General features: G+C 37.9%; 1 protein-coding gene across 2 annotated transcripts in view; it reads right to left on the bottom strand.

The window, feature by feature from the left end:
- cdh4 (cadherin 4, type 1, R-cadherin (retinal)) overlaps positions 1-22,621 on the bottom strand; it is a 294,301-nt gene extending 271,680 nt beyond the window's left edge. Inside the window, exons 1-2 of one of the 2 annotated variants that reach the window (XM_055183497.2) lie at positions 22,362-22,621; positions 20,586-20,697 (exon numbers count right to left, since the gene is read on the bottom strand). In XM_055183497.2, coding sequence (XP_055039472.2) covers positions 20,586-20,697; positions 22,362-22,427 — 178 coding nt within the window. In that variant the 5' untranslated portion in view covers positions 22,428-22,621. Of the gene's footprint in view, positions 1-20,585; positions 20,698-22,361 lie in introns of those variants that run through there. The other variant, XM_055183500.2, reaches the window with a different exon arrangement.
- Positions 22,622-24,231: the final 1,610 nt, after the last annotated feature.

Here is a 24,231-nt window from a genome sequence, read left to right as displayed (position 1 = left end):
ATCGGCTGAGAAATAAGCGGGAACCTTCTGACATGTCCCAGCCCACATTCCTGATTCATTAAAGGATAAGTCAATTTTCTTAAAAAAAAAATCCAGATAATTTACTCATCACCATGTCATCCAAAATGTTGATGTCTTTCTTTGTTCAGTCGAGAAGAAATTATGTTTTTTGAGGAAAACATTTCAGGATTTTTCTCATTTTAATGGACTTTAATGGACCCCAACACTTAACAGTTTAATGCAGTTTAAAATAGCAGTTTCAAAGGACTCTAAACGATCCCAAACTAGGCATAAGGGCATAAGTTGTTGATTAAAAGTGCATATTTTTTATTTTTCTTGCCAAAAAATGACAATTGTTTACCTATATAAGACCCTTATGCCTCGTTTGGGATTGTTTAGAGTCCTTTGAAGCTGCGTTGAAACTGCAATATTAAACTGCATTAAAACTGTTAAGTATTGGGGTCCATTAAAGTCTGTTAAAATGAGAAAAATCCTGTAATGTTTTCCTCAAAAAACATAATTTCTTCTCGACTGAACAAAGAAAGACATTAACATTTTGGATGACATTGTGATGAGTATTATCTGAATTTTTTTTATTAAGAAAATTGACTAATCTTTAAGAAATACACAAACACAGGAAAGAAAACTGCTCATAAAAACATTTCATGCGGTCTTGGAAGTTTGCATAACAAGTGAACAAATCACTTACAAAAAGAAATTAAAAAGTAATTCATATGTCATTTTGTCACTGTATGATTGGTTATGAATAATAAAACGTTTTTTGTGTGTGTCTCACTATAAAAACTGCACAGAAAAAGATAATATCTGTCATGTTTTCAACATCTCAGAAAAGGCCAGCATCCTTGGCTTTATAGTGATGTCTTAGGGATTTAGGGAATTTACACCTGTCTTTCTGTTACAGTACGTATGCCCTGAAATACAGTGTACAGGGATTTGTCAAACTCATGGATAGAGGATAAGGCTTTATTTTCTCATAACCATATAAAATATGTGCTTCTCCTTAAAGTAAAAGCAAACAGATATTACACAGATCAAACTAATACACTAATACAATATAACCATTAACATACAGTTAGTGCAAATAAACAAAACTAGGAATTCAAACTCAGAATCATCAGACTTCATAAGATTCAGATCTTATCTGTACCTTTCAAATCAAACAAACAAAGGACTACAGGTGACAAATTGATTCTTCCAGGTATTAAGTTGAACTCTCTTTGTTTCATACATAACAAATTACTGTTAGTATGTTTATATAATCTAAATAGGTTTTGGCGTGAAGGGATCAAACGTGAGTCCCCCCAGAAGAAGAGACATAATGTAATACATGCAAATCGCACCCATCCGCCATGGCCCTCAACTCTGGGTTCTTACGGTTTTCACATGTCACGTCGTAACCGAACCTGATGTGTCGAGGTAAAATATGCGCATGCATGAATGAGATTTTAAATTTATGGCAAAGGGAAAGATTTTTAGTAAACAATTTTTGTCATTCTTTCACCAAAGCCATCATATAGCTTTAAAAGATTTGGATAGCACAAGTCATTCTGACTATTTAGTGCTCTTTGTTTTTTTTGTTTTGTGTCTTAATTACATCGTGTTACTCACAAAAATCTTTTAATTCAACAGAAAGTATTATTGATGAATATCAGTCATGTGACCTTTTACGTCATTTCATATGCCTGCCGCCATCTTGAGTACCTACCGAGTACCAGTAGGCTACTTACAAGCATTGGCTAGCTTGTTACGTTTTGCGGACTTCTTATCTTTTACTGTCTATGATTCTTACGGATACAGGAAATGGCTACGAAAGACAACATTTCGCACCTCGACTGTCATGAAAAGAAACGCTGCTTTAAAAAAAGATATCTTGGGTTTGGTGTGATGCCTACTCGATCCCTGATGCGTTCTTCCAGCTGCTACCGAACTACCACTATTTTTACGACACTAAGAAGGCACGAAACAACATGAAACTTTGCTTGAAGTATCACCTGGATCTCTACACATGAACGTGAGCATTGAGAACATTGTTTGTGTACACAGAGTTTACTAAAAAGAAAGGTTTTGAACAACTGACTTTAGCTGTTATGGTGTCCACTCGCCATCTTTGCCAGACATAAAGAATCAATCTCCGAATGTGAATGAATGAATCTTATATGAGGCTCCTTTTTCAACTAGAAGGTCGATATTGTTTTTCACTTGCGACAAAACAACGAATTATCCGTGCATTTATATGGAACTTTGCTTTAGGAGCTATCCATCTTTACTCTCCTCTCTCCTTACGTCGCATTCGAAGATCGATACATCTTGACTGGCAAAATGGCGGCGAGCGGACACCACAACAACCAAAGTCAGTTGTTAAAAACCTTCTTTTTAGTAAACTCTGTGTACACAAACAATGTTCTCAATGCTCAAGTTCACGTGTAGAGACACAGGTGATACTTCAAGCAAAGTATCATGTTGTGTCGAGCCTTCTTAGTGTTGTAAAAAAGCGATTTTGATGCTCACAACACATTGAAGGCATAGCTTCTAGTTCTTTTGCGACCACTTCAGGTACTCAAAATGGCGGAAGACAAGTTTGACATGTGAGTGACGTCAGCTGATATTTATGAATAGTTTTGGAACAATGTGATGATAAGCAAATGCGCTTTAAAGCTGCCATCTACCACATCACATATTTGTGATTTTCAAAACAAGCAGTGACATCACCAGCTGCCACTGATATTAAGACGTGTTGGATAATCGGGTTTCACTCACACAAACAGCTGTACAAATGGTCTTTTAAAACACATTATGTGTTTATTCATGTCACCCAAACAATCATTTAAGTACTATGATAAACATTTACAGCATTAATGGGAGCATATACATGAATCACTGTTATTGCAGACAGTTGTACTCTTAAGTGTCAGCTTCAAAGTGCATTGGTCTTATTCTTTTTAATGGAGGTCTGCACTGTAAATACTTTACTTACTGCCACCTACTATTAGTATAGATTATCGATACTATAGCAGATTGTGTTTAACGCATATCCTATATTGTATCTTCAAGTTTTTATCTGGCACTGCATCAATGCATTGTTCCCATGCATTAAGTCACGAATGAACCGTTAAAGCTATTTGTGTACACCTTAATGTGGCATCTAAATCTAAAAAGTACCCATACTGTATATGCTTTGGTCGGTAGTCTTATAATGGGTGGGACCATATTATAAATCAGTTTAAGAGGTAATGCGGAATACTAAGAGGTGTTATCCGATTGCACGGATGTACTTTGACACCTGTAGTCTCTGTGTCCTTTTGAAAAGCACGCCTGGCCTCGCAGGGTCTGGCTTTTCTTGACACTTTGTCCGTCTCAACTTCTCTGTCAGTTGTCACTGATGTAAAGACCCCAAGGGCCATAACTATCACTTTGACAGGGGTTTGTGCTGGTGACATGTGAAAGACTCCGGGCGCTAGCATGCAGCCTTGCTAGTAAACAAAAGTCAAAGGTCAGAGACAATGCGGCTGTAAAAGTATTTACTGTAAATACAAAACGTATGAAGTTTTAAAATAGGGCTGCATTTTGGTTATGTGCATTTTATCAAGAAATGGCAAAATCTAGAGGACACGTCCTGAATCACATCACTGTAGGTAAAAAATCGGACTTAAGCCTTGTAAAGGGCAGACAGAAGAAAACTTAAGGGAAAGGTTGCGAAGATCGAACTGTGCCCGCATATATCGTTTATTTTTGCATGCACTGACCAGCACAAAATAAATGACAAAAATCTGAACAAGCGAGGCCAAAATTATAACTGAATGCAATTTACACAGCGCAATTCCCAGATCTTTTTGGGTTCTGATTGTTATGCTGTGAAGGATGAAGCCGACTGCTGTGATCTGACATATTTTACAGGGACTGTACAACATCAGCTCTGTGATCTAGACACCTGCATCACCTGTTTCAAAAGCAAAAAGTGTCATTTACTATAATCTGAATATACGGACACTTTTAACGCTCTTCTTCATCATTTCATCATCATTTTTTGTGAAATCAATGTGAACTCAGTGACTGAAAATAAACTTTGATTCTCCTAATATCAAAATTAGATTATGAGACTTTACAGACAGCATCACATACACTCACCTAAAGGATTATTAGGAACACCATACTAATACTGTGTTTGACCCCCTTTCACCTTCAGAACTGCTTTAATTCTATGTGGCATTGATTCAACAAGGTGCTGAAAGCGTTCTTTAGAAATGTTGGCCCATATTGATAGGATAGCATGTTGCAGTTGATAGAGATTTGTGGGATGCACATCCAGGGCACAAAGCTCCCGTTCCACCACATGCCAAAGATGCTCTATTGGGTTGAGATCTGGTGGGGGCCATTTTAGTACAGTGAACTCATTGTCATGTTCAAGAAACTAATTTGAAATGATTTGAGCTTTGTGACATGGTGCATTATTCTGCTGCAAGTAGCCATCAGAGGATGGGTACATGGTGGTCATAAAGGGATGGACATGATCAGAAACAATGCTCAGGTAAGCCATGGCATTTAAAAAATGCCCAATTGACATTAAGGGGCCAAAAGTGTGCCAAGAAAACATTCCCCACACCATTACACCAATGAGAAATTAAACAGGTGTTCCTAATAAGCCTTTAGGTGAGTGTATGTACACATACATCTCTTTTTAATAAAATTCATTGTTTGTGGGTGGTATCAGCACAGCATTCATTCCCCCAAGTCAACAGGAGTTTTGTAAGGAACAATTTATAATAGATTTAAAATCAACAGAATCATTGCCATAATCCATAATTTTAGTGTAATTATTTTTTTTTAACTCGGTTGCTACTCTTTTATTTGCATTAGATTTTTGGTATTTGCACATTTACATTCTCTGCATGTTTAAATGTGGTTTAATATATATATATATGTGTGTTTATATATATATAAAATGAAGTGTGAATTGGTCTAATACCACAGATTACCATCTCACACAGACCTATGGTCCTATGCCAGTCCTTTACAGCAGTGGTTTTCAAACCCTGGGTTGCGCCAAAAAATTAAAACATGGGTCGGCAGGATAATTTAAGGAACATGTTACTAAAATAATTAACCGCTTCTGCCGCATACACGTTTGGTAAACGTTTTCACCACTAATGAGAACATATAAATCAACCATTAGTGATCGCCGACACCGCCTTCCTGTTTTAGTAACTTGCTGTCGTTGAACGGCACTCGCTCTGCATAAGCAGATGGTGCTCTCGACTCAACACGCTTGTTTACCTGTGAGTCTCGCAGCTTGCGTCAGCTTCAGGTGTCCAGCGACAGATGCAAATTAGGAAGTTTAAATGATACAACAATATAGTTGACAATTCAACAATAACTTTATACATGTTCACCGGCCCACAGAGTCTGAGAGAGAGATTTATATAGGTTGTGTAATCTTTTTTTAGGGTAGCTCTTTAAAATGTTGGTAAAAAACTGCTTTACAATATTTATTTACAATGTAAATTATGATAAGAAGTCTAATTTAAATGCTTTGAGCTGAAAAATTACAATAAATGCTCAAATGCTCATTTACAGTAAATGCTTAAATCTATTTTACCGCATTTATGATCTGGTTAAACTAAACAGCAGGTGAAATCTTTCTTTACAACTGATTAGTGAATTTATCCCTAAAGGTTCCTTACAAATCACTTACCAAAAAGCAACTACTCTTTTCCGTTTGACTTCAGTTTTACTGAGAAGTTTACAACAAGCGTTTTCAATTCCACTTGAGCAACTTGGTTTCATCAGCATAAACCTCCAAATCCAGATGGCAGAAAATCATATTTTCAGCAAGAAAGGTGCCAACAAGAATGAAGGGATGGCAGCTGCAGATAACCACACCAGCAGCCACATCTCACGTTCGTAATTAGAGAAAAAACAATTATTCTTTCACAAAGACATGAGACAGCTGCGTAATCCCCGGGGCACAGACTCCATAGTGCTCTTTAAATAGGTGATGTGCTCGTGATTCTTGAGTCAACATCCATGTCTGCGCATAGTTAAGCATGTTGCATTGCTGCTAAGGGAGTGTTAAAAGTATTGCGCTGGGGGCAACTGTATGATCTGATGTCAAATTGGAATTATGTTTGTGATTTGAAAAACACAGATATGTATAAAAAAGACTGATAGAGAGAGAATAGGAAATGCAAATCAGATCCAAAGGCCAAGGGCCACGAAACCACTAAGTAACTCCCAGACTTTTCATCTGTTTGATTTGTACCAGCCCATGGCATTTTCTTCAACGTTATCACACTTCCAGGGTCCAGTGACAGTGCGTTTGTGTAGTTTCTGGCACTGCAACTTCAAAGCAGTAAATTGAACCTTCCATTCTGTATCTCCGTAGGTGGCGGCAGAGAAAATCCAGGTATTTCCCAAAACTAATGTTTGGAGGGAATATACAAGCTTCCCACTGCTACAGCTGTGATATGCATTTCTCTTGAGATCACAGAATGATGCAGGAGCGAGTTTAACCGCACACATTCACAGGAGCTGTGTGTGCCTTTGTATAACTGTACTGTAGTGTATACACACACGTGCCTGAACATCTGTGCGCGTTGTGTACACGCCTATATAAGCGACAGCGCTTAAAGGAGCTTCTTACCGAACAGGTGGATTTTATTAACGTTGACAATTTCATTCACAAAATCACAAATTCTTATTATTAATGATATAAACACTACTAAACGAGCAGCAACGCCATCTGTGGTCTGCTGGATTCAAATTGTACAGCTGTATTATTTAATGACCCATTAAATGTTTCTGGTGGCAGACCTATAAAACACTTAAAATATTTAGCGGTATAATGTCGATTCTGTACTGTGCGCACACACCTCCTCTTATGATTGAACAAGCTATATTCTCAGAAAACAAGGTACAAATGCGGTCACTGGGGCATAAAGTACACCTTAACCCCCTAAGACCTGGATGATTTTTTTTGTTTGCACCATAATACTTAATTCTGTGTAACTGGAATCTGTTGTACACAAACATGGCCAATTATGTTTGAAAAATATATGGTTATTATACTTATTGCTTCTTCCTAACCCTAAAATAGCTGGTAGAAATCTAAAAAAAGACAAACCAAAGCTTGGGTCTTAGGAGGTTAAAGGTACATATGGTACAAAAATATATACAGGTATGTTCTGTATGCTATAGTGTATCGTGTAAATAACTGTTTATGTTACTTTAACATGTACAGACACCTATTCAGCCTGCTGTTTTGTGCTATTGTTTAGTTGAATAACTTGCCTTTCCAGATTAAATGTCTGTTCTTCAGCTGAGATTTTGTGAAATAATTTTCTAAATTACGCGACGTATAGTTCAGTGTGATTTTTATATGTTTTTTTTTCTATTCAAAATGCATTTTTGAGCAACTTATAGTCCTGAAATATGGTACCCATATTTGAGAGGTGATGTAAAGAGAACAAATAAAGGTAGATTAAACATTTTGTTTGAAAGCAGATGGTCTGTTATTTCATTTGATATATTGTAGGTTTATATATTTAAAGAAGAACATTTTCTGGAAGGCTGACTGGCAACTTTAAAAAAAAACGCTGGCGGGGAAAGAGTTAAAAGTTACTGTCCCTAAAGTGTACTTGCCCTTAAAAAAATTAACCATGCTTTTTTGTAAAAAAAAATTGGCATATTGATTACCATTGGCAAAACCATGTTTCTATTACACACTGTCAGAAAAAATATTTTTAAAAAGTAGTTCATATTAGTACCTCAGAGGTACAAATTGGTACCAAATGTATAGATATCAGTACCTACATGGTACATATAAGGACATTGGTACTGTCCCAGTGACAGCTTAAGACCATTTTTGGCTATTTTTTTCTGACAGTAATCATAGTTTAACTATAACCATGTTTTTTTTGTCGTTGTAAGTGCAGTAAAACCAATGGTTAATTTTTGTAAGGGTCTGCATGTAATCATTTTATTCCAGAAGCTAAATGTAGAGAATTCGAGGTGTATGTTTGGCTATTCAGAAAGTGAATTCAAGCCATTTTAATTTCACCACATTGCTGCCATAACAAGAATCTTGCAGTACATGGCCACAGCGATAATTAGACTTTACAGCACCAATGTCACTTCCACTGTCGAATGTACCTGCAGCCTGAAAACTTACAATGACCAAGAACATTACCAATCCTAGCACCCTGACTCAAGGTTTACCAGGTGGCCTTAGAAACATTCAGTCATTCATTTAAAGCACCTTTAATGTAGAAAAAAAGCTGATTCATTTCATAAATTAAATCTATTCAGCACCACAGTATGTCTCACCCTTTTTTTCAGTTACTTCCTACGAGGGCCCAGTACTTAACTCTCTCGGTATATACAGCTTACTTAACATATTATACCGAAGAGTTGGCATTTCATAAGAGGGGGTTTTGATGAATTACTGCCAGCACCAGTTTAAAAATGTAAAATTGCATTTGAAGTGCACATTCATGCATATCAGGCAAACCAAATGTTACGAGGTTATTTAAAATCCAGACTATACAAATACAAGTGCAGCTGTGACTGAGGGAGCAGAAATGGGTTTGTTTGTGCTCGTTTGAGAATTATCACATCCAGCACAATGGCCAAACATAACATTATGAACTTTTCGTTCACATGCAGGTCTCATACCTAACCTCCAAATTATCTGTTGTAAACAGCATTCATGATTTGAATAAATAAATAAACCAATAAATGAATATCAGCCTAGCGTCTGTTGGTGATGTTTACTTTTTTTATAATATGAAACTGCTGCATTTGGTGATAATGAATATTGTACACGCATGCAGAATTCAAAATGTGTGGGACCAAATTTGAATAGTGCCTTTGCGAACATAATTTTTACCCACAAATGGCCAAGCTCTTTATCAGCGCAAAAGTGCTGAACCTACGAGTTGCCGAATGTCTTTCGGTTACCGACCACAACAGTTGGGCGATTGTGAAGAGCTTGTTGTGGGCCTGTGGAAAATGTATACAAAGGCTTCACTTGAATTTAAAGGCTTTTCAGTAGATATTTTTGATAATCTAATTTGCATTCACGGACCACGTCCAAGGGAGCTTTTTGAGTTTAGCTACACACAGACCTTGAATTCTCAACTTTTTGCATCACAGCCTCTTTACCTTCTACCATCTCCTTGTCCTTCAACGTTTTACTTTTCAAAGTAAAGAGTTAATATTTAAAAAGACGTATGTATCAACATATAAACAAAACTACAAAGGTTCTTTTGAAGATGCGATCGATGCTATAACTGGGTGACCATGATGAACTTGCAGCCGAGTGGAAATTTCTATTGATTTTTCTTCGGCTTCTTCGAGTTCCCAAAGCAGCTTCAGGATTTAAGAAAGTCTGCCAGTTTGTGATGATATTCCTAATATACAAGAGAGACCTTCCCATTGTGCACAATATAAATGGTTTAATAACCAAAAATCAATGAAAAGACAAACACGGTATGAAGTCGAGTCTCAAAAAGGAAAAGCAATGACACAATGTCTGACTCGAGAAGTGTAAACAATGGCTTGGATTGAATCAATAATCAAATACCTTGGATTTATGTTACGTCTACTGTATGATATTTCTATTGTTAGCGTTCTCGTTACAGACAGATTTATTACCCTACGATTTAACTGGCCTGGAAAAATATTTCACGGTCCCCAAAAGCGCATCGAAAAGGCAGTAAACAAGACAGTATTATTTACCATTAAACAAGGTTTCATAGCGAATAAAGGAAGCAAGAAGCGCTGTGGCAAATTCACAACACAGCTGTAGAAGTAAAGTTTTCCATATTAGTAGCCTGCAGCATCTTCAGAACGGATCTGTGAGATTGTGATTTACTCCGTGCACAGCACTAATTTGTATGTGTTTGTGCAGTTACATGCTGTTAAAGTATTGCATTAACAGCGCATCATGGGTTCGATTTCAAGGGAACACAGTCCTTGAATGCGCTCTAAGCCACTTTGGATAACAGCGCCAGCTAAATGCATTAATGTAAAAAAATAAGTTACCCACACTTTAATTTAGTAAATCAGAGACTAACATAATGGCATGTGCAAGCATGTGGCCGCTATTTAATCCTCTCCTCAAAACATCTCTGGTTCTCAACCCTCCCGCTCTTTCTCCTTATCCTCCTTCTTCTTAAAAAGTCTATGGATTGACAGCTGGATTACTGGGCCAGTTTGTAATCCTTTAATTTCACCATTTAAGATAATCACTCGCTGAATGGAGGGATGCTTCTGAATTCTCTGGTCATTGGCAATCAATTCCGAAATGCAGCAAACACTGTAAGCAACCCCGAAGATACCCAAAGCAACCAAACTGTCAGATCTGCAAAGAGACCCTTTACGTGATTTAAATTCATAAGACGTATGCCAAATACCCTCAGCAACACCCACTGGTTTTCTGTTCATCTGCTTGTATTTTCCTCACCTCGGGAACCCTGCATTTATATAAATAAACAGACTAAATTCATGTCCGACGGTCTCTGACCACAGCTTGTTCTCTCTCTGCTCGACAGAATCTCTTTAAGACAGCCTCAGGACTTGAAGTGTTGCTGTCTGCAAGTCTCCGAAAGAGAGAGGGAGCAGATGAGGATAAACTAAAACTGCACGTTATGAATATAATTAACATCCCTCACTTCCGTTTTCTTCTTCATCCCCCCCAGCCACTCCCAGATCTTCACACACCGGGAGAAATCGCTACCTCCTCTCAGTACTATTTCTTTTTAATATAACCTGCTCAGATTGCTGCCAAATCACAAGACTCTGTAGGCTGAATCATGTTTGCTTTCCTCGGGGCATTTTTTTAGTATTTGGTCCTTAAAATAAACTCGCCGTGTCAATGGAAGAAGTAATTAAAACAGAACCTAAGGGCACGGTAGGGAATTAAGAATACAGGGAGGTCAGCGTCATGGAACATTACGATGGTCCAATGAGACCCTGCGTACATGTGTGTAACCACAGACATTTGTTTGTTTTCGATTACCATTTTTAATAGGGATGCATCAATGTACTGTGTAGTATTGGCAGACAAAAGCACATTTTCCCCACTATTGGACATCGGCTATCGGACACTGTTCCTGGTATGAACAGCTGATGATGATCATTGCCAATTATATCAAGATCAGCAAAAAAACAGGTCAGAACCAATGCTGTGTGTGAAGAAATTGTCTTTTGTGTTTAATTACTTGGAAATGGGTGACAATGACACTATTTAACCCTTATGTTTTGTTTGGGCCATTTTTGTCTTAATTTGGCCACAACTTTTTCTGTGTTTCAGCAAATGGAATGATTTTTGGTGACAAATCTTATATTTACACATATTTTAAGAAAATGCATTGAAATTTTTCAAAAACTCAACAATATACCGTGGGCAAATTTACTACCCTTTCATGTTGTTAGTGGCCAAAAATGGCCAATAAATTAAACTGCTGTAAATGTATAATTCTTTTCCACATTTTTTGCATAAATCTGTTAATCAAATTTTGTATTGATCAAAACTACCAAATGTTTACAAAAAGTCCACGATTTTAACTCTTTAATTGCCAAATTGTCACTGATTTGGAAAACACACACAAAATGAGCGATTTTCAATAGAAAAAGTGATTCTGGACTGGATTTTCTTTTACCTCTTAAAAGATTAGTAAAAACATTGACTTTGATGCTTTTTTAGTTTTTGTGCAATATCAGATTTAATTTTTTTCTCGCTCATTTATGGTTTGTGGCCATTTTCACCCCATTGACTTCCATTATAACAACATTTTTTGATTGCAAAGCCATGACACTATATAATCATGCATTCTTGATTGTTCCTTTTGCAAAGAGGTAAAATTTGTCATCTTTACTGTTTATATTCATGTGGCACCATTAACCCTGAAAAAGGTGAAATAAATCCAGTCCACAATCACTTTTTATATTGAAAATCAGTAATTGTGTGTTTTTTCCCCTCAAATCAGTGACATCACTTATGAACTTGCCAATTAAAGAGTTAAAATCATGAAATTTTTGTAAACATTTGGTAGTTTTGATCAGTACTGAGATTGATTAACAGAATTATGCGAAAAGAAATTGAAAAAAATATTCATCTGATAAATTTTTTACAGAAGTTTAATTTAGGGGCCCTTTTAGCCACTAACAACATGAAAGGGTAGTGAATTGGAACAATGCACAAGGGTTAAGTATATGATATTTTAGGTATAAATTACATACAGTATGTCAAGCTGACCGGTGAGTACATATCCATGTGACAATTTTTTCGCTTTTGAATCTGCATGTCCTTGTCTACCTCAGCGATTCACAGTGTTATATAATGAATAGAAAACTTTATCAAAATAAAGTATTCAACTAAAAATAATGAAAATCAGAATGAATTAGCCGACAATGTTTCTCTTTTCAGAGGCGGTCTGCTCAAGGCCTTCCCACAGAAGCAGAACCCATTTCCAGTACCGAATCGAAGGTTAATGCCCTTAAAGAACCAAAGCATCCGCACCTCAATGTGTTTGATTTGAATATAACTCTTAGTGACGGAGTCAATGCAAATGAGAAATGCTTTGCTGTACCAGGGCTGGCTAATAGTATACACACAGCCAGCAGTGAAAAGTCTTGCTTTAAGAAGAAAATCCAATTTGATTTATATTCAAGTAGACATAGAGCCATGGTTTCATATAAAAAAAAACTTAATTAAGAACTGTTAGGTGAATGGTGGAAAGAGACAATAAGACAGGAGAGAGAAAAAGAGAGACAGACACCGGGGACCCAAATAAAGATGTAAGGGTTGATCTACACAAACCAATATTTTGGGGGTTTCTCTTTAACGGGATAGTTGACATTTAAACTTTTATGGCTTGTGTTGTGGATTTTGTCTGTTATTGCACATTATGAGTGATATTTTTATTTTCACAAATATACTTTTACTACAGAATGATAAACTACACACACTATTTACTGTGTGCAAAAAACTAGATGGAAATGTGATGGAAAAGTAAATCAGGCGAATAGCGTCATACAATGCAGCGAATATTACTTTTACAACTGAGAGAAAGCCCAGATCTTGTTTTCTTCAGGCATGTAAAGCATTTAACATCCTAGAGCGATACAGAATAGATAAATAGGAATGTCAATTGCTGTTTATGTGCAAATCACTAAGCTGCTTATTGAGAATTCAAAAGATGTAAGCTTCGGTAAGCTGCTATTTTACAATAAATTACCAAAGAAGTATAGCAGAAAACATGAAGAAATAAAAATGTTTGTATGAGATGTATTAAAGCATTGCAAATAGAATTCCCATGAACTTTATTTATTAATAACAGTAGTAACAAATCCTCCATCAAGTGGGACAGTTCAGTATAGCTGTGAGATCTAACACTCCACTTTTTAAAAAATAGGCTCATTTTCCAGCTCCCCTAGAGTTAAAAACTTGATTTTTACCATTTTGGAATCCATTCAGCTGATCTCCAGGTCTGGCCGTACCACTTTTAGCATAGCTTAGCATAATCCATTGAATCTGATTAGACCGTTAGCATCGCGCTCAAAAATAACAAAAAAAGTTTTATATTTTTCCTATTTAAAACTTGACTCTTCTGTAGTTACATCGTGTACTTAGACCGACGGAAAATTAAAAGTTGTGATTTTCTAGGCTGTATGGCTAGGAACTATACTTCCACTCCGGCGAACAATCAAGGACCAGTAACGTTTAATAGCAGGGGACAATTTTCGGGCACTGCGTAATATCAACGCGCCTGCTGAAGCCATGTTACGGTAGCAAAGTCCTTGATTATTACGCCAGAATAAGAGTATAGTTCCTAGCCATATCTGCCTGGAAAATCACAACTTTCAATTTTCCGTCGATCCCACTACACGATGCAACTACAGAAGAGCCAAGCTCCAAATAGGAAAAATATCGAAACTCCTTTTTTTAGCCTGATGCCAATGGTCCAATCAGATTCAATGCATTGTGCTAAGCTATGCTAAAAGTGGCACCGCCAGATCCGGAGATCGCCTGAATGGACTCCAAAACAACAAAAATCAAATGTTAAACTCCCGGGGAGCTGGAAAATGAGCATGTATCCAAAAAATTGGAGTGCCCCTTTAAATAGCCGACTCTAGTTTTTGAACATGCTCACAATTTTTGCCAATACAGTTTACCAAACACACGCTGACCCAACAGTGGGGCATGTTGTCACATTATACAGGGTAAGTTGTCACAATGGAAGTTGTCTATGACAGGTCTTTCAGCTACATATACATAATATAAAATGGATAATGTTAGTGTAAAAATGCAAAGGAGACAGAAAAAAGCCTTATTCTCTATAGCCTTGAGCATTATGGGGTCCAAATGATGTGTAGTCACATTATGTGCTTATACGGTAGTACATCATTTATTTGCTCACAACTTTCAAATTGGCTCATCCAATCTGAATTCAGAGCTTGAATCTGTTTTATAATAAACTTTTAACCCTGTTCTGTTTGTGACTGTGAGGACACACAAAGGGCTCGTGCAGTACCATCCTAATGAGAGTCTGTGAATGTCTGTATCCATGAGAGGCTCCACAGCACAGCATAAAGTATGGAGAGCAATGTGTTTGCTGGATAATGAGGTAAACTTCAAGACACGACTGGAGCGCAGAGGGAGAACTCGGGAGTCCATGCGCTGAGCGTCTCCATCTCACAGGTGGAGTCCTAGCTTTTTCATAAAACTGCTGTAAGACGCTGGTGCTGTTGTGATTTAATGGTCGTCCTTGTGGAATGGGCATATTTTGCGAAGTAAAAAAATACCACAAGTGAGGACTTTATCGATGATAGAATAGAGCGCTCGGAATATCTAGGAAATGCAAGCAGGCACAAATCTGTCAGAGAAGTCAAATGACTTTGCATAAGCACTAGTAATTAAGATGACAAATGGTTGCCTTTGAACCGGCGGCCAACTCGAATGACTTCCAGTTCCCACCAGCACAGCGTCGGATATTAAAAGGGTTATGCGCTGAAGTTCACGGCTCACGCGTTTTGACAGCCTCCATTCAGTGCGGCATTCAGAGGTAACTGCATTAGATTGTTCTGCAGTGTGTGAGCGTCTACCTGTCATTCCTCTTTCTCCAACGTCGTCTTTGACTTCAAAGTGCCTGATCCTGCTCTTAGTCCAAGATGATGGTTCACACTACAATGTGCAATCAGTGGAATATCCGTTTTCATGGGATATTTTTCCCAGCTGGGTTTCTGCTCTGAAAAGGGCCAACGTTTAAATGCGTTTCACTGACAACATGCTTTCATACTGTTTTCTATCACATATCCTGGTTTATTTATGTAAATGCATATAATGGGGGTTCAAAAGTCCAATTTTGCTTTTTCATTTCAAACATTTTTCCAGTCACATTATAGCATTTTGAGTGAAAAGTTGGGTAGTGTCTGGTATGTCTATCTTTGGCTGTAATGACAGCCTGCACTCGAGCTGTCATGAACTACAAGCTTGTGCAATACCTGATGATTCATGTTATTCCAGCGTCATGTTCTGCTTCGATGGAAAAAATACAATCTAAACTAGCATGGTGTCGCAAATTTGCTTATTTGAAAAGTGACCTAAAATGTTTTCAACTTTTTCTTATTTGCAAATTTTTCAGATTTAAATGACATTTTAAAGGGGACATATCATGAAAATCTGACTTTTCATATTTAAGTGCTATAATTGGGTCCCCAGTGCTTGTATCAACCTAGAAAATGTGAAAAAGATCGACCCAGTAACTTAGTTTTGGTAAACTATTCACTGCAGTGCATACATGTGAAAAAATAGGTCATTGAAATTTGCCTCCCCTTTGTGATGTCAGAAGGGGATAATTCCACCCATTAATCTGCACTATCCAACCACAACACTGCCATTTAGTGCAGAGATCAGCTCATTTGCATTTTAAAGGACACACCCAAAACGGCACATTTTGGCTCAAATCTTCAAGTGGCAATTTTAACATGCTATAATAAATTATCTATATGGTATTTTAACCTTAAACTTCACATACGTACTCTGGGGACACCAAAGATTTATTTGACATTTTTCAGTGTCAGTTCAGTCTTTTGGACCTCGCTAAACATATTTGTACGTTTCTTATACAGTATAAATACACATGTGACCCTGGTGTCTGAGAAATCCAGGCTAAAGTCTCATCATTTAATTTTGAGATTAGGAGCATCGAAGTTGATTTCAATAATTGATTTTCCTTTAATTTCGATTTTTACATCGTCTTACTCAGTCAATATTAAAGATATCAAGGTTATTTTTTCACATAATTTTTTTTTACATCAAGTAGGATGATTTTATGTAAAAACCTGTAAATAACAGTAAAGGGTTTTCACAGGCAGGGTCACATGCACAACACAGCAAGACACACGGCATTTAGGTATGAGCTTATATGCCTATAAACATTTGCATAAATGCCCGAAGACATGACGCGATTCAATAAAACACAAAAACACCAATAAAATATAATTTCCCCCCAAGCAAAATCACCTCGACAACATCATCACTCTACGTTACATCCAATACGAATCTTAACATTCAGCATCTGAAATTCAATCACATAAAACAGAAATGTTTACCATACCTACAGTATTAGCGGCGGGTATGTGGGCGTCTTTCATATGCTCTTGAGCCAACTGAATGTGCGACAACCCCGGCATTTATATTTTGTCAGTATAAATGATAAATCTTCATACATTTTAAGTAAAGAAAGATGAATCAAGCCTAGTGAGGCACAGTGCCCGAAGGGACTCACGTTGTCTGTTTTTACTGTGTAAAGATATTAAAAATGTTGGATAGCTGAAATATTACTACTTTAATCGACTCCTTTGGAGGGCCATGTTTTTAATAGGCTCGTAATTCAAAAAAGTGGTCATGAGCGTTAAAAGATGATGGGCATAAATGGCTGTCGACATATCCAAACTTTGCTATGATTCAAAAACACATCTTTGGACGAACAAAAAACAACCACAACCATTCACTCGTGCAATTACACCGAATCAGCAAACTTCATCGCAACATCTCCTGACCGCTCTGACCATAAAAGAGTAGTCATATCTAATTCAGTCCGGATGGGCAAGCTTTAGAGACCAATGCTAAGCAGTACCTAGAGAAATGAGATGAATCACTCACTTTCACCCCGATGCACCACAGCCATATTAAATAGTTATGGAGACAACTCAAGCGGAACCTAAAACTCTCAATTTTGCTCGGTGAGTAAAAATCTCACCACTCCGGAGAATTCGAAGCTTCCCATCCAAATCGTTATTATTAACATTCTTGAGGCCAGTGTTTACAATTATGGGATGTCGGTTAAATTTACACTAGACTTTCTCAACTTGACTGTAGCGACCGAGTGCACCAGCCCGCCCATTACTCTCCCCTATGACGGTTTTGGGTTACAGAAGGCGGTTATCATTAACATCCCTGAAAAGCGACCCCACTCCCCGATTACTACGGTTCTCTGGAACACATCACCCTTCCTCCAGGCTACCGACTGTACATTAATCACTCACCATAAGGGCTTATACTGCAGCATAGCGATATACACCCAAGTGCTGCCAAGTTGTGCTGGTGTAAGCATGTTTTTAAAATGAAGAGTGCACTACTGGATATTGAAGCAAAGGTGGCTGGGTAGTATTGGATATTGTGGGTACAGGCTCAGGAGTCAATCTGAGCAAAACGCTCATATCTAACTCCTTGAGTAAACAAAATGATTGACTTGCGTGTGAGCATTTGGGCATGCACGCAAATGCATACTGTGTGACAACACATCTGTCATGTCAGTGCCTTTACAATGCACCTCGTCCACCGGTTGGAGTCAAAGCCACCTAAAAGCTTGGCTTTGAGTCGTTTAAAAAATACAACAGTTTTTTTTTAAATCAGTCACCATTTATGTCTAATCTATAAACAATTTCTGTAATTACTGTGAAGTGATATTTGACAAGAATGCTAGATCAGTGGGAAACTTCCAACTACCACCGAGACGTACACAAAGCCACAGAGCTGAAAGACATCTGCATTCACAGACCTCAACATAACTGCATTCATGTGTGAATAAAACCATTGATTACACAGAAAACAGCTATGCTCAATCCGAGGTTGTATGTGCTGGAAAAACAGGTAATTGATCAAATCAATGTGCCATTTTCTTCTATGATTTGTTTTTGCAAGTCCAATTTTTTTTTTCTTCCACCATAACAGCAAAACAAATTCCACAGATAAAGCATATCCCTGCGTAACGCATACACAATAGCAATGAAAAGCGTCAGAATAAAAATCTTGTCTGAAAAGAAGTGGGAAAGAATAGAGAAACTGTATTACATGCAGGACAAAGCGGAGCTTTAAATAAAAACCTTAAAGCTTTTTCAAAAAGGCAAAGACTCAGCAGGAGTTGAATAGAAGATTTAAATAAACCTCCAGTGGCCAGTCGTGCCACTGAACTTTCTATTAAATTTACATTATTTGTTTTTTTTATATATATTTACGTATGTTTTTTATCATCCACCCAAGAATTTCCCGATAACAAAACTACAGCTGAATAATATGCATATGGAAAATACGAATAAAAACGCCAGCTTCTGTGTTTCATTAACAGATCCATGTGCCAACTGTAGCTCTCTGTGCGATGGTTTGGAACGTGCACACGCTTATTAAAACCACCTAGAAGACAGGAAGCTTTTCACAGGCATTGTTTTCAGCCCGGCGTGGATATATTTCTTTTAAATTTGTCACCTGGTGCTTCGGAGAGCTTGAAAATTGCATTCGCAAAGAATTATGTGTTTTATATAAGTTCTAATTGCATTACGGGTCATGTGTGTTCTGTCAACATTCGAAACGTCGGCATATCTGCGACTCATCTCCTCCTTTCTAATAGTTTCATATGTGCTTGTTATTCTGCACTGTGCTTATTTTGCATCCGTTATGCTTTTGCAGGTAGCCGGCTGAAACTGGTTTTGTAAGCATTAACGCCGTTAACACTTTTTGAGCAATCATACCGTATGCGGTGACGGCATGACAATACGTTTTGAAGAATTCATAATGTTTGAATTAAAGGGATAGTTCACCCAAAAATAAAAAATTATGGCATCATTAACCCTCATGTTGTTTTAAACCTGTATGAGTTTCTTTATTCGTTGAACACAAAAGGAGATATTTTGATAAATGATGGCACAGTTGATGGTACCAATTTGTTTTTTGTACTATGAAAGTCAATGCGTTCCGTCAACTGTGTGCTTACCAGGGTTTCCCGCAGCATATTTCAGTTAAGGCGGCCCACCTAAGCTTGGAAACCCTACCGCCTTAACTACATCGTCCAAAAAAAAAAATTTGCTCAAATTTTGCACAAAAGGCCCTCAAGTGCATCTCGGAGAATAGCGCCTACGCGCATAACACCGCGAGCAGGGACTCGCGCCACACAGCCGAAATGAGAAAGACGTGGTCCGGACCGTCACTGTCTGGAGGATAACTAGCCATCTCTGAGAATAGCGCAGACGCGCTTGACACCGTAAGCGCGTCTGCGCCACACGGTCGAAATGAGATAAAGACGTGGTCCGTCATGTCTGGAGGATAGCCAGTTGATAAAATGCATGTCCATGAGAACTGTAATTGGACTGAAGTTTTTGGGTTATTTAAGCCTGTTATTGTATAAGTTTTAGTTCTTGCAATTTTAAAGTAAGTTAGCTGGTGATTTTGTTGTTTGAGCAACCTACTAGGGTTTCACGTGCTTGTTGATTAGATATAATTGTTGGGCGCTCTTGCTCACTTTATTTTTTTGCATTATTTACATGCTACAGTAGTTACACTCCTTTAAGACAATGTAATTAATAGTGGGAAGTAATCCGTTTTTACAATTTTTGCGCTATCTACGTTCGCCAGACGTCCTACAACAGTTTTGTGTTTATTAACCCTTTAGTTTTACTTCATCACGCAGCTATTCCCGTTAGAGGTAAAACATTAAATTCATTAATAATCTAGTATGTGTTCATTTTTTGTCATAGTTTCTTAAAAATTAAGTTTTATTTGAGTGTTTTAAAAATAAATATTTTATTAAAATATTTTAATTTTCATCATGACGCATACGCCCCACCCCTTTGATTGCCACGCCCTCGGCCCCACCCACCAGCGCCAACCCTACCACCTTAACTAACTAATTTTCTGCGTGAAACCCTGCTTACCATTATTCATCAAAGTATCTTTGTGTTTTGTGTTGAACAGAATAAGAAAACTCATACAGGTTTGAAACAACATGAGATTAATGATTACAAAATGTTCATTTTTTGTGTGAACTATCCCTTTAAAACCCGAAGAAACCTTTTCACCACTTGTCCTTTATCTTCCATTTGCGAATAATTGCACATAATTATCAACATATAATTATTTCCAACACCATTACATAGCCTACACGCACAGCAGGAAAGAGAGGATGAAAAGTGACAAATATTTACAATCACGCACAAACCTGTTGCAAAAGCTCCTCACACGCAGATAAACACACAGCAGCTGAATCTCGCAACGCACTGTAAGCTCTTACCTTTGTGAATGTTCTGGCCTCGCAGCACACCCCTGGGGACAAACACGGTGTAGAAGCTCTGGGAGAAACCTGGTCGGCACGGAGCGATGGTCTGAGCGTTTCCGTGACTCCCCTGAGAAAGACAGACATTATTGGCTATGAAGACACAGGAGAGGGGAAGTGGTTAGGCAAATTGATTTGTGACCACAGGGTAGTGGTTCTTATTCAAGGTTATCGAAACCGATATAAATACCGTATGGAGGCAAACTCTCGGAGCAGAGAGATATGTACAGCTCTGTAAACCACTACGTAGTAGAGATGCTACGCAAAACCACCACTTTTACAGTAATCAAAAGCAGCCAATCTGTGATTTAATTCCAGTGTCCTGAATTCTTCCATTACAATGGTGGACATAAGAGCGTTTCTAAAAATTTAATAAGAGCTAAATTAGACTTTCGGATGATTAAAATAAATCAAGGCAGAAACGGGAATAAGGACGACAGGAAGTGCACAGAAAAGATGGGTGTGCTGGAGACCTGCCATGCGAATCAGTAGAGAAATTGTGCCCATTACAGTGGCATCTATTTTAGGATAGTGACCCAGTGTGTGCGTGTGTACGCATCAATGGAGAGTGCTCACCACCATAGAGATTTAGCATAATTAGACAGTGGGTCATATTCAGGTTAACCCAGACTCAGTGTGGTGAGTTTTACTAAAATGATTCGGGGTTCAAGCTCAGGCCTCATAGTTTTTAAACTGAAAGGTTGCCTTAAGGGGTCTCTCTCTCTCTCTCTCTCTCTCTCTCTCTCTCTCTCTCTCTCTCCTCCTCTTTCTGTGTTTTTTCTTTCTCTATTCTCACCACCTACTTCAGCACCGAAGCAAAGACGACTATGAACCTGAAAAATCAAGACAACAAAAGAGCTGCCACAATGAGCCCTTTCATATATGCACAGAGGAACAGTCTGTCAAAGCATCCCTACAGATCACATTAGTCAGAGAGCTGTGATACGGTTACTTTCTGAAGCTCAGCTGCCTCTGCCCACCATGTGAATACAGCTCTATAGCTACAGATTTTATTCTGAATGAGTCATCAAACAAAATGTCAATATGTGCCACATCCAACAACAATATGTGTGATGAGTCTTATTTCTTGAACTTATATTTACTCAACATCCCAGCCCCATCAGACTTTATTTTCTTGTGGGTGGGTGTGTGACTGTACTTGAATTGTTTCTAAAATACAAAGTGCTTCATAATCCCCAAATGTAACTCATCGTACGACTTTATTCATTTTCTTTTCTCGTAGCATATTCATATTACAGTTGCATCTTTCACGTGTTTCATTCACAATGGCAATAATACATATTCAATACGTTAATAGGCAATTATCATGCATTAAAATAATCACATATTGCTACAGCAAGGACCGAAAAGATAATGTGTTGCTTGCTCGTATATACTCGCATCCCACAGGCATCGCCGCATCCACTGCAATGTGTTAAAAGTGCAGCTGCAAGCGGGCACCACAGCACTGCAGCTTACTGATACACGACCAGTGTTTCAAATAAACTCATGCACTTGACTGCTTTATCCTCTTACTAAGCGACACAAGTTACAGAAGTGTCATAAAAGCGTTACTTAAATCCCTAAAAAGACATTTAACATCCAATGCGCCACTATATATAAGCGCGCGCACAAATTAAAGTGTATTATAGTATTGCAACACCGCCGCAGTAATGCGTTTCACATCTCAAGCACTAACGCTTTCCAAATGTTTGCAAATGAAATGAGTCTTACCAAAGATGCGCCCACAACTAAGGCACACGCCACAACAATCGCGAAGCCCGATTTCATTTTTGCCATCACGCACGCGGACGAGGCAGATGTGTGTTATTCACAAATGTTGGCGATAATTCCTGTGATATGTGCTTGAAGCGCTGAAGGATGCGAGAGATTATTGTCCCGGTTGGTCTTGCGCCCTACTGCAGGTGGACAGGCGCTGTTCAGCTCAGCACCGCGGCTCCGCTGGCGGCGTCACAAGCGCTACAACTCCTCCTACCGCAGCGTACTACAGTACTTAAAGACATACAGTGAGCTGCACTGCCGGTACACTTCATAGTCGAAACCAGACGCTATACTGTTTATCGTGCGTGTCTGCTGCGTTGTACTAAAACTGGCTGCAGCTGATATTTTATATGCAGTCTACATTCTTCACAGGCAATGACTTTTCATCTCTGAATATCACTATCATCATTTACTATAGGAGACTGTATTCAAATTCCTATGCTATAGGGATTTTAAACCTTAGTAAATATTAAAGTACATTACAGTGTACTACAGTTAATCAAATCACTAGTTAATTGCATACAGGATGCTGTAAAGAAGATTGTGATGGCCTTTTATCAAGATGCAAACTGTTGCAAAAACGTTTTAAAGTATTAACAAAGTGCCATAATTATTATAATACTGTAGTGTATACTATAATTTTCCACTATATACTATAGTAATATTGAAGAATACAGTATATTTTTATGTGAGATTGTTAGTTTCGTTTAAAAAAATACAAATGTGGCAATCACTGACATCAAAATCCATCTTGTTTTGGTGGTAAGGGGTAAAGTGGAGTTTTTGGCTTTTTTTGACTGTTTTTCCATTTTTTTGAGCAATTTTCTTTGGAGGTAGGGAAGGGTTCCGAGCCCCACCCGTCCCCATTCGCCCCAACAAAAAGGTAATCAGGTAAGCTTGAGTATAACTGTTGAAATTAATTTAATGACATCATATTTTGTATTAAATATGTTTAACAGAGAAAATAAACAGGCAAATGTATTATCACTTTGCATGAAATAAGACTTTGTTCTAAAGTAAATAATAATGATGCAAGATTGTTTGCATTTTATCTCTGACAAAAGTCATCATACTTTCTTTTCGGCTGGCTTTTTGGTTGATTAGGTCCACTGTCTTGGTTTACTCTGCTGGTACCGAATCTCCAGCTTTCTTTTCATTCTGTGTCACAAACTTCCATTGTTAACTTTTATACCCACTACAGCTTATACATACCACCTCTCCACATTAAAGTTTTTGTTCCGCTCTAATAAACATTCCGACATTAATTCATACTTATAGGCTATGGTTCTGCGTTACACTTTCTTCACAGTCTGATGTTGTTTTAAAGGGGACATATCATGAAAATAAGACTTTTTTCATGTTTAAGTGCCATAATTGGGTCCCCAGTGCTTCTATTAACCTTTAAATGTGAAAAGGATCAACTCAGTAACTTAGTTTTGGCAAACCATTCTCTGCAAGCATGTGAAAAAATAGGTAATTTGGCTCCCCCTGTGATGTCAGAAGGGGATAATACCGCCCCTTAATCTGCACTATCCAACCACGATACTGCCATTTGGTGCATAGATCAGCTCATTTGCATTGAAAAGGACACACCAAAAACGGCACATTTTTGCTCACACCTACAAAGTGGCAAGTTATAATAAATTATCTATACACCAAAGATTTGTTTTACATCACAAAAAGTCTTGTGAAATGTCCCTTTAAGTTAGGCTTATATTTAAATGTGTTGTTTTTCACGCCCCACTTGTAATGTTCCTATTCCCCACCAGTGGGGCCCGCCCCACACTTTGAGAAACGCTGTGTTAGAGTAACCTGGTAGCAG

Source organism: Misgurnus anguillicaudatus, chromosome 14, assembly GCF_027580225.2.
Source record: "Misgurnus anguillicaudatus chromosome 14, ASM2758022v2, whole genome shotgun sequence".
Lineage (NCBI taxonomy): Eukaryota > Metazoa > Chordata > Actinopteri > Cypriniformes > Cobitidae > Misgurnus > Misgurnus anguillicaudatus.
Note: the sequence above shows the minus strand (reverse complement) of the source record. Positions and strands in the feature narration are given on the sequence as shown.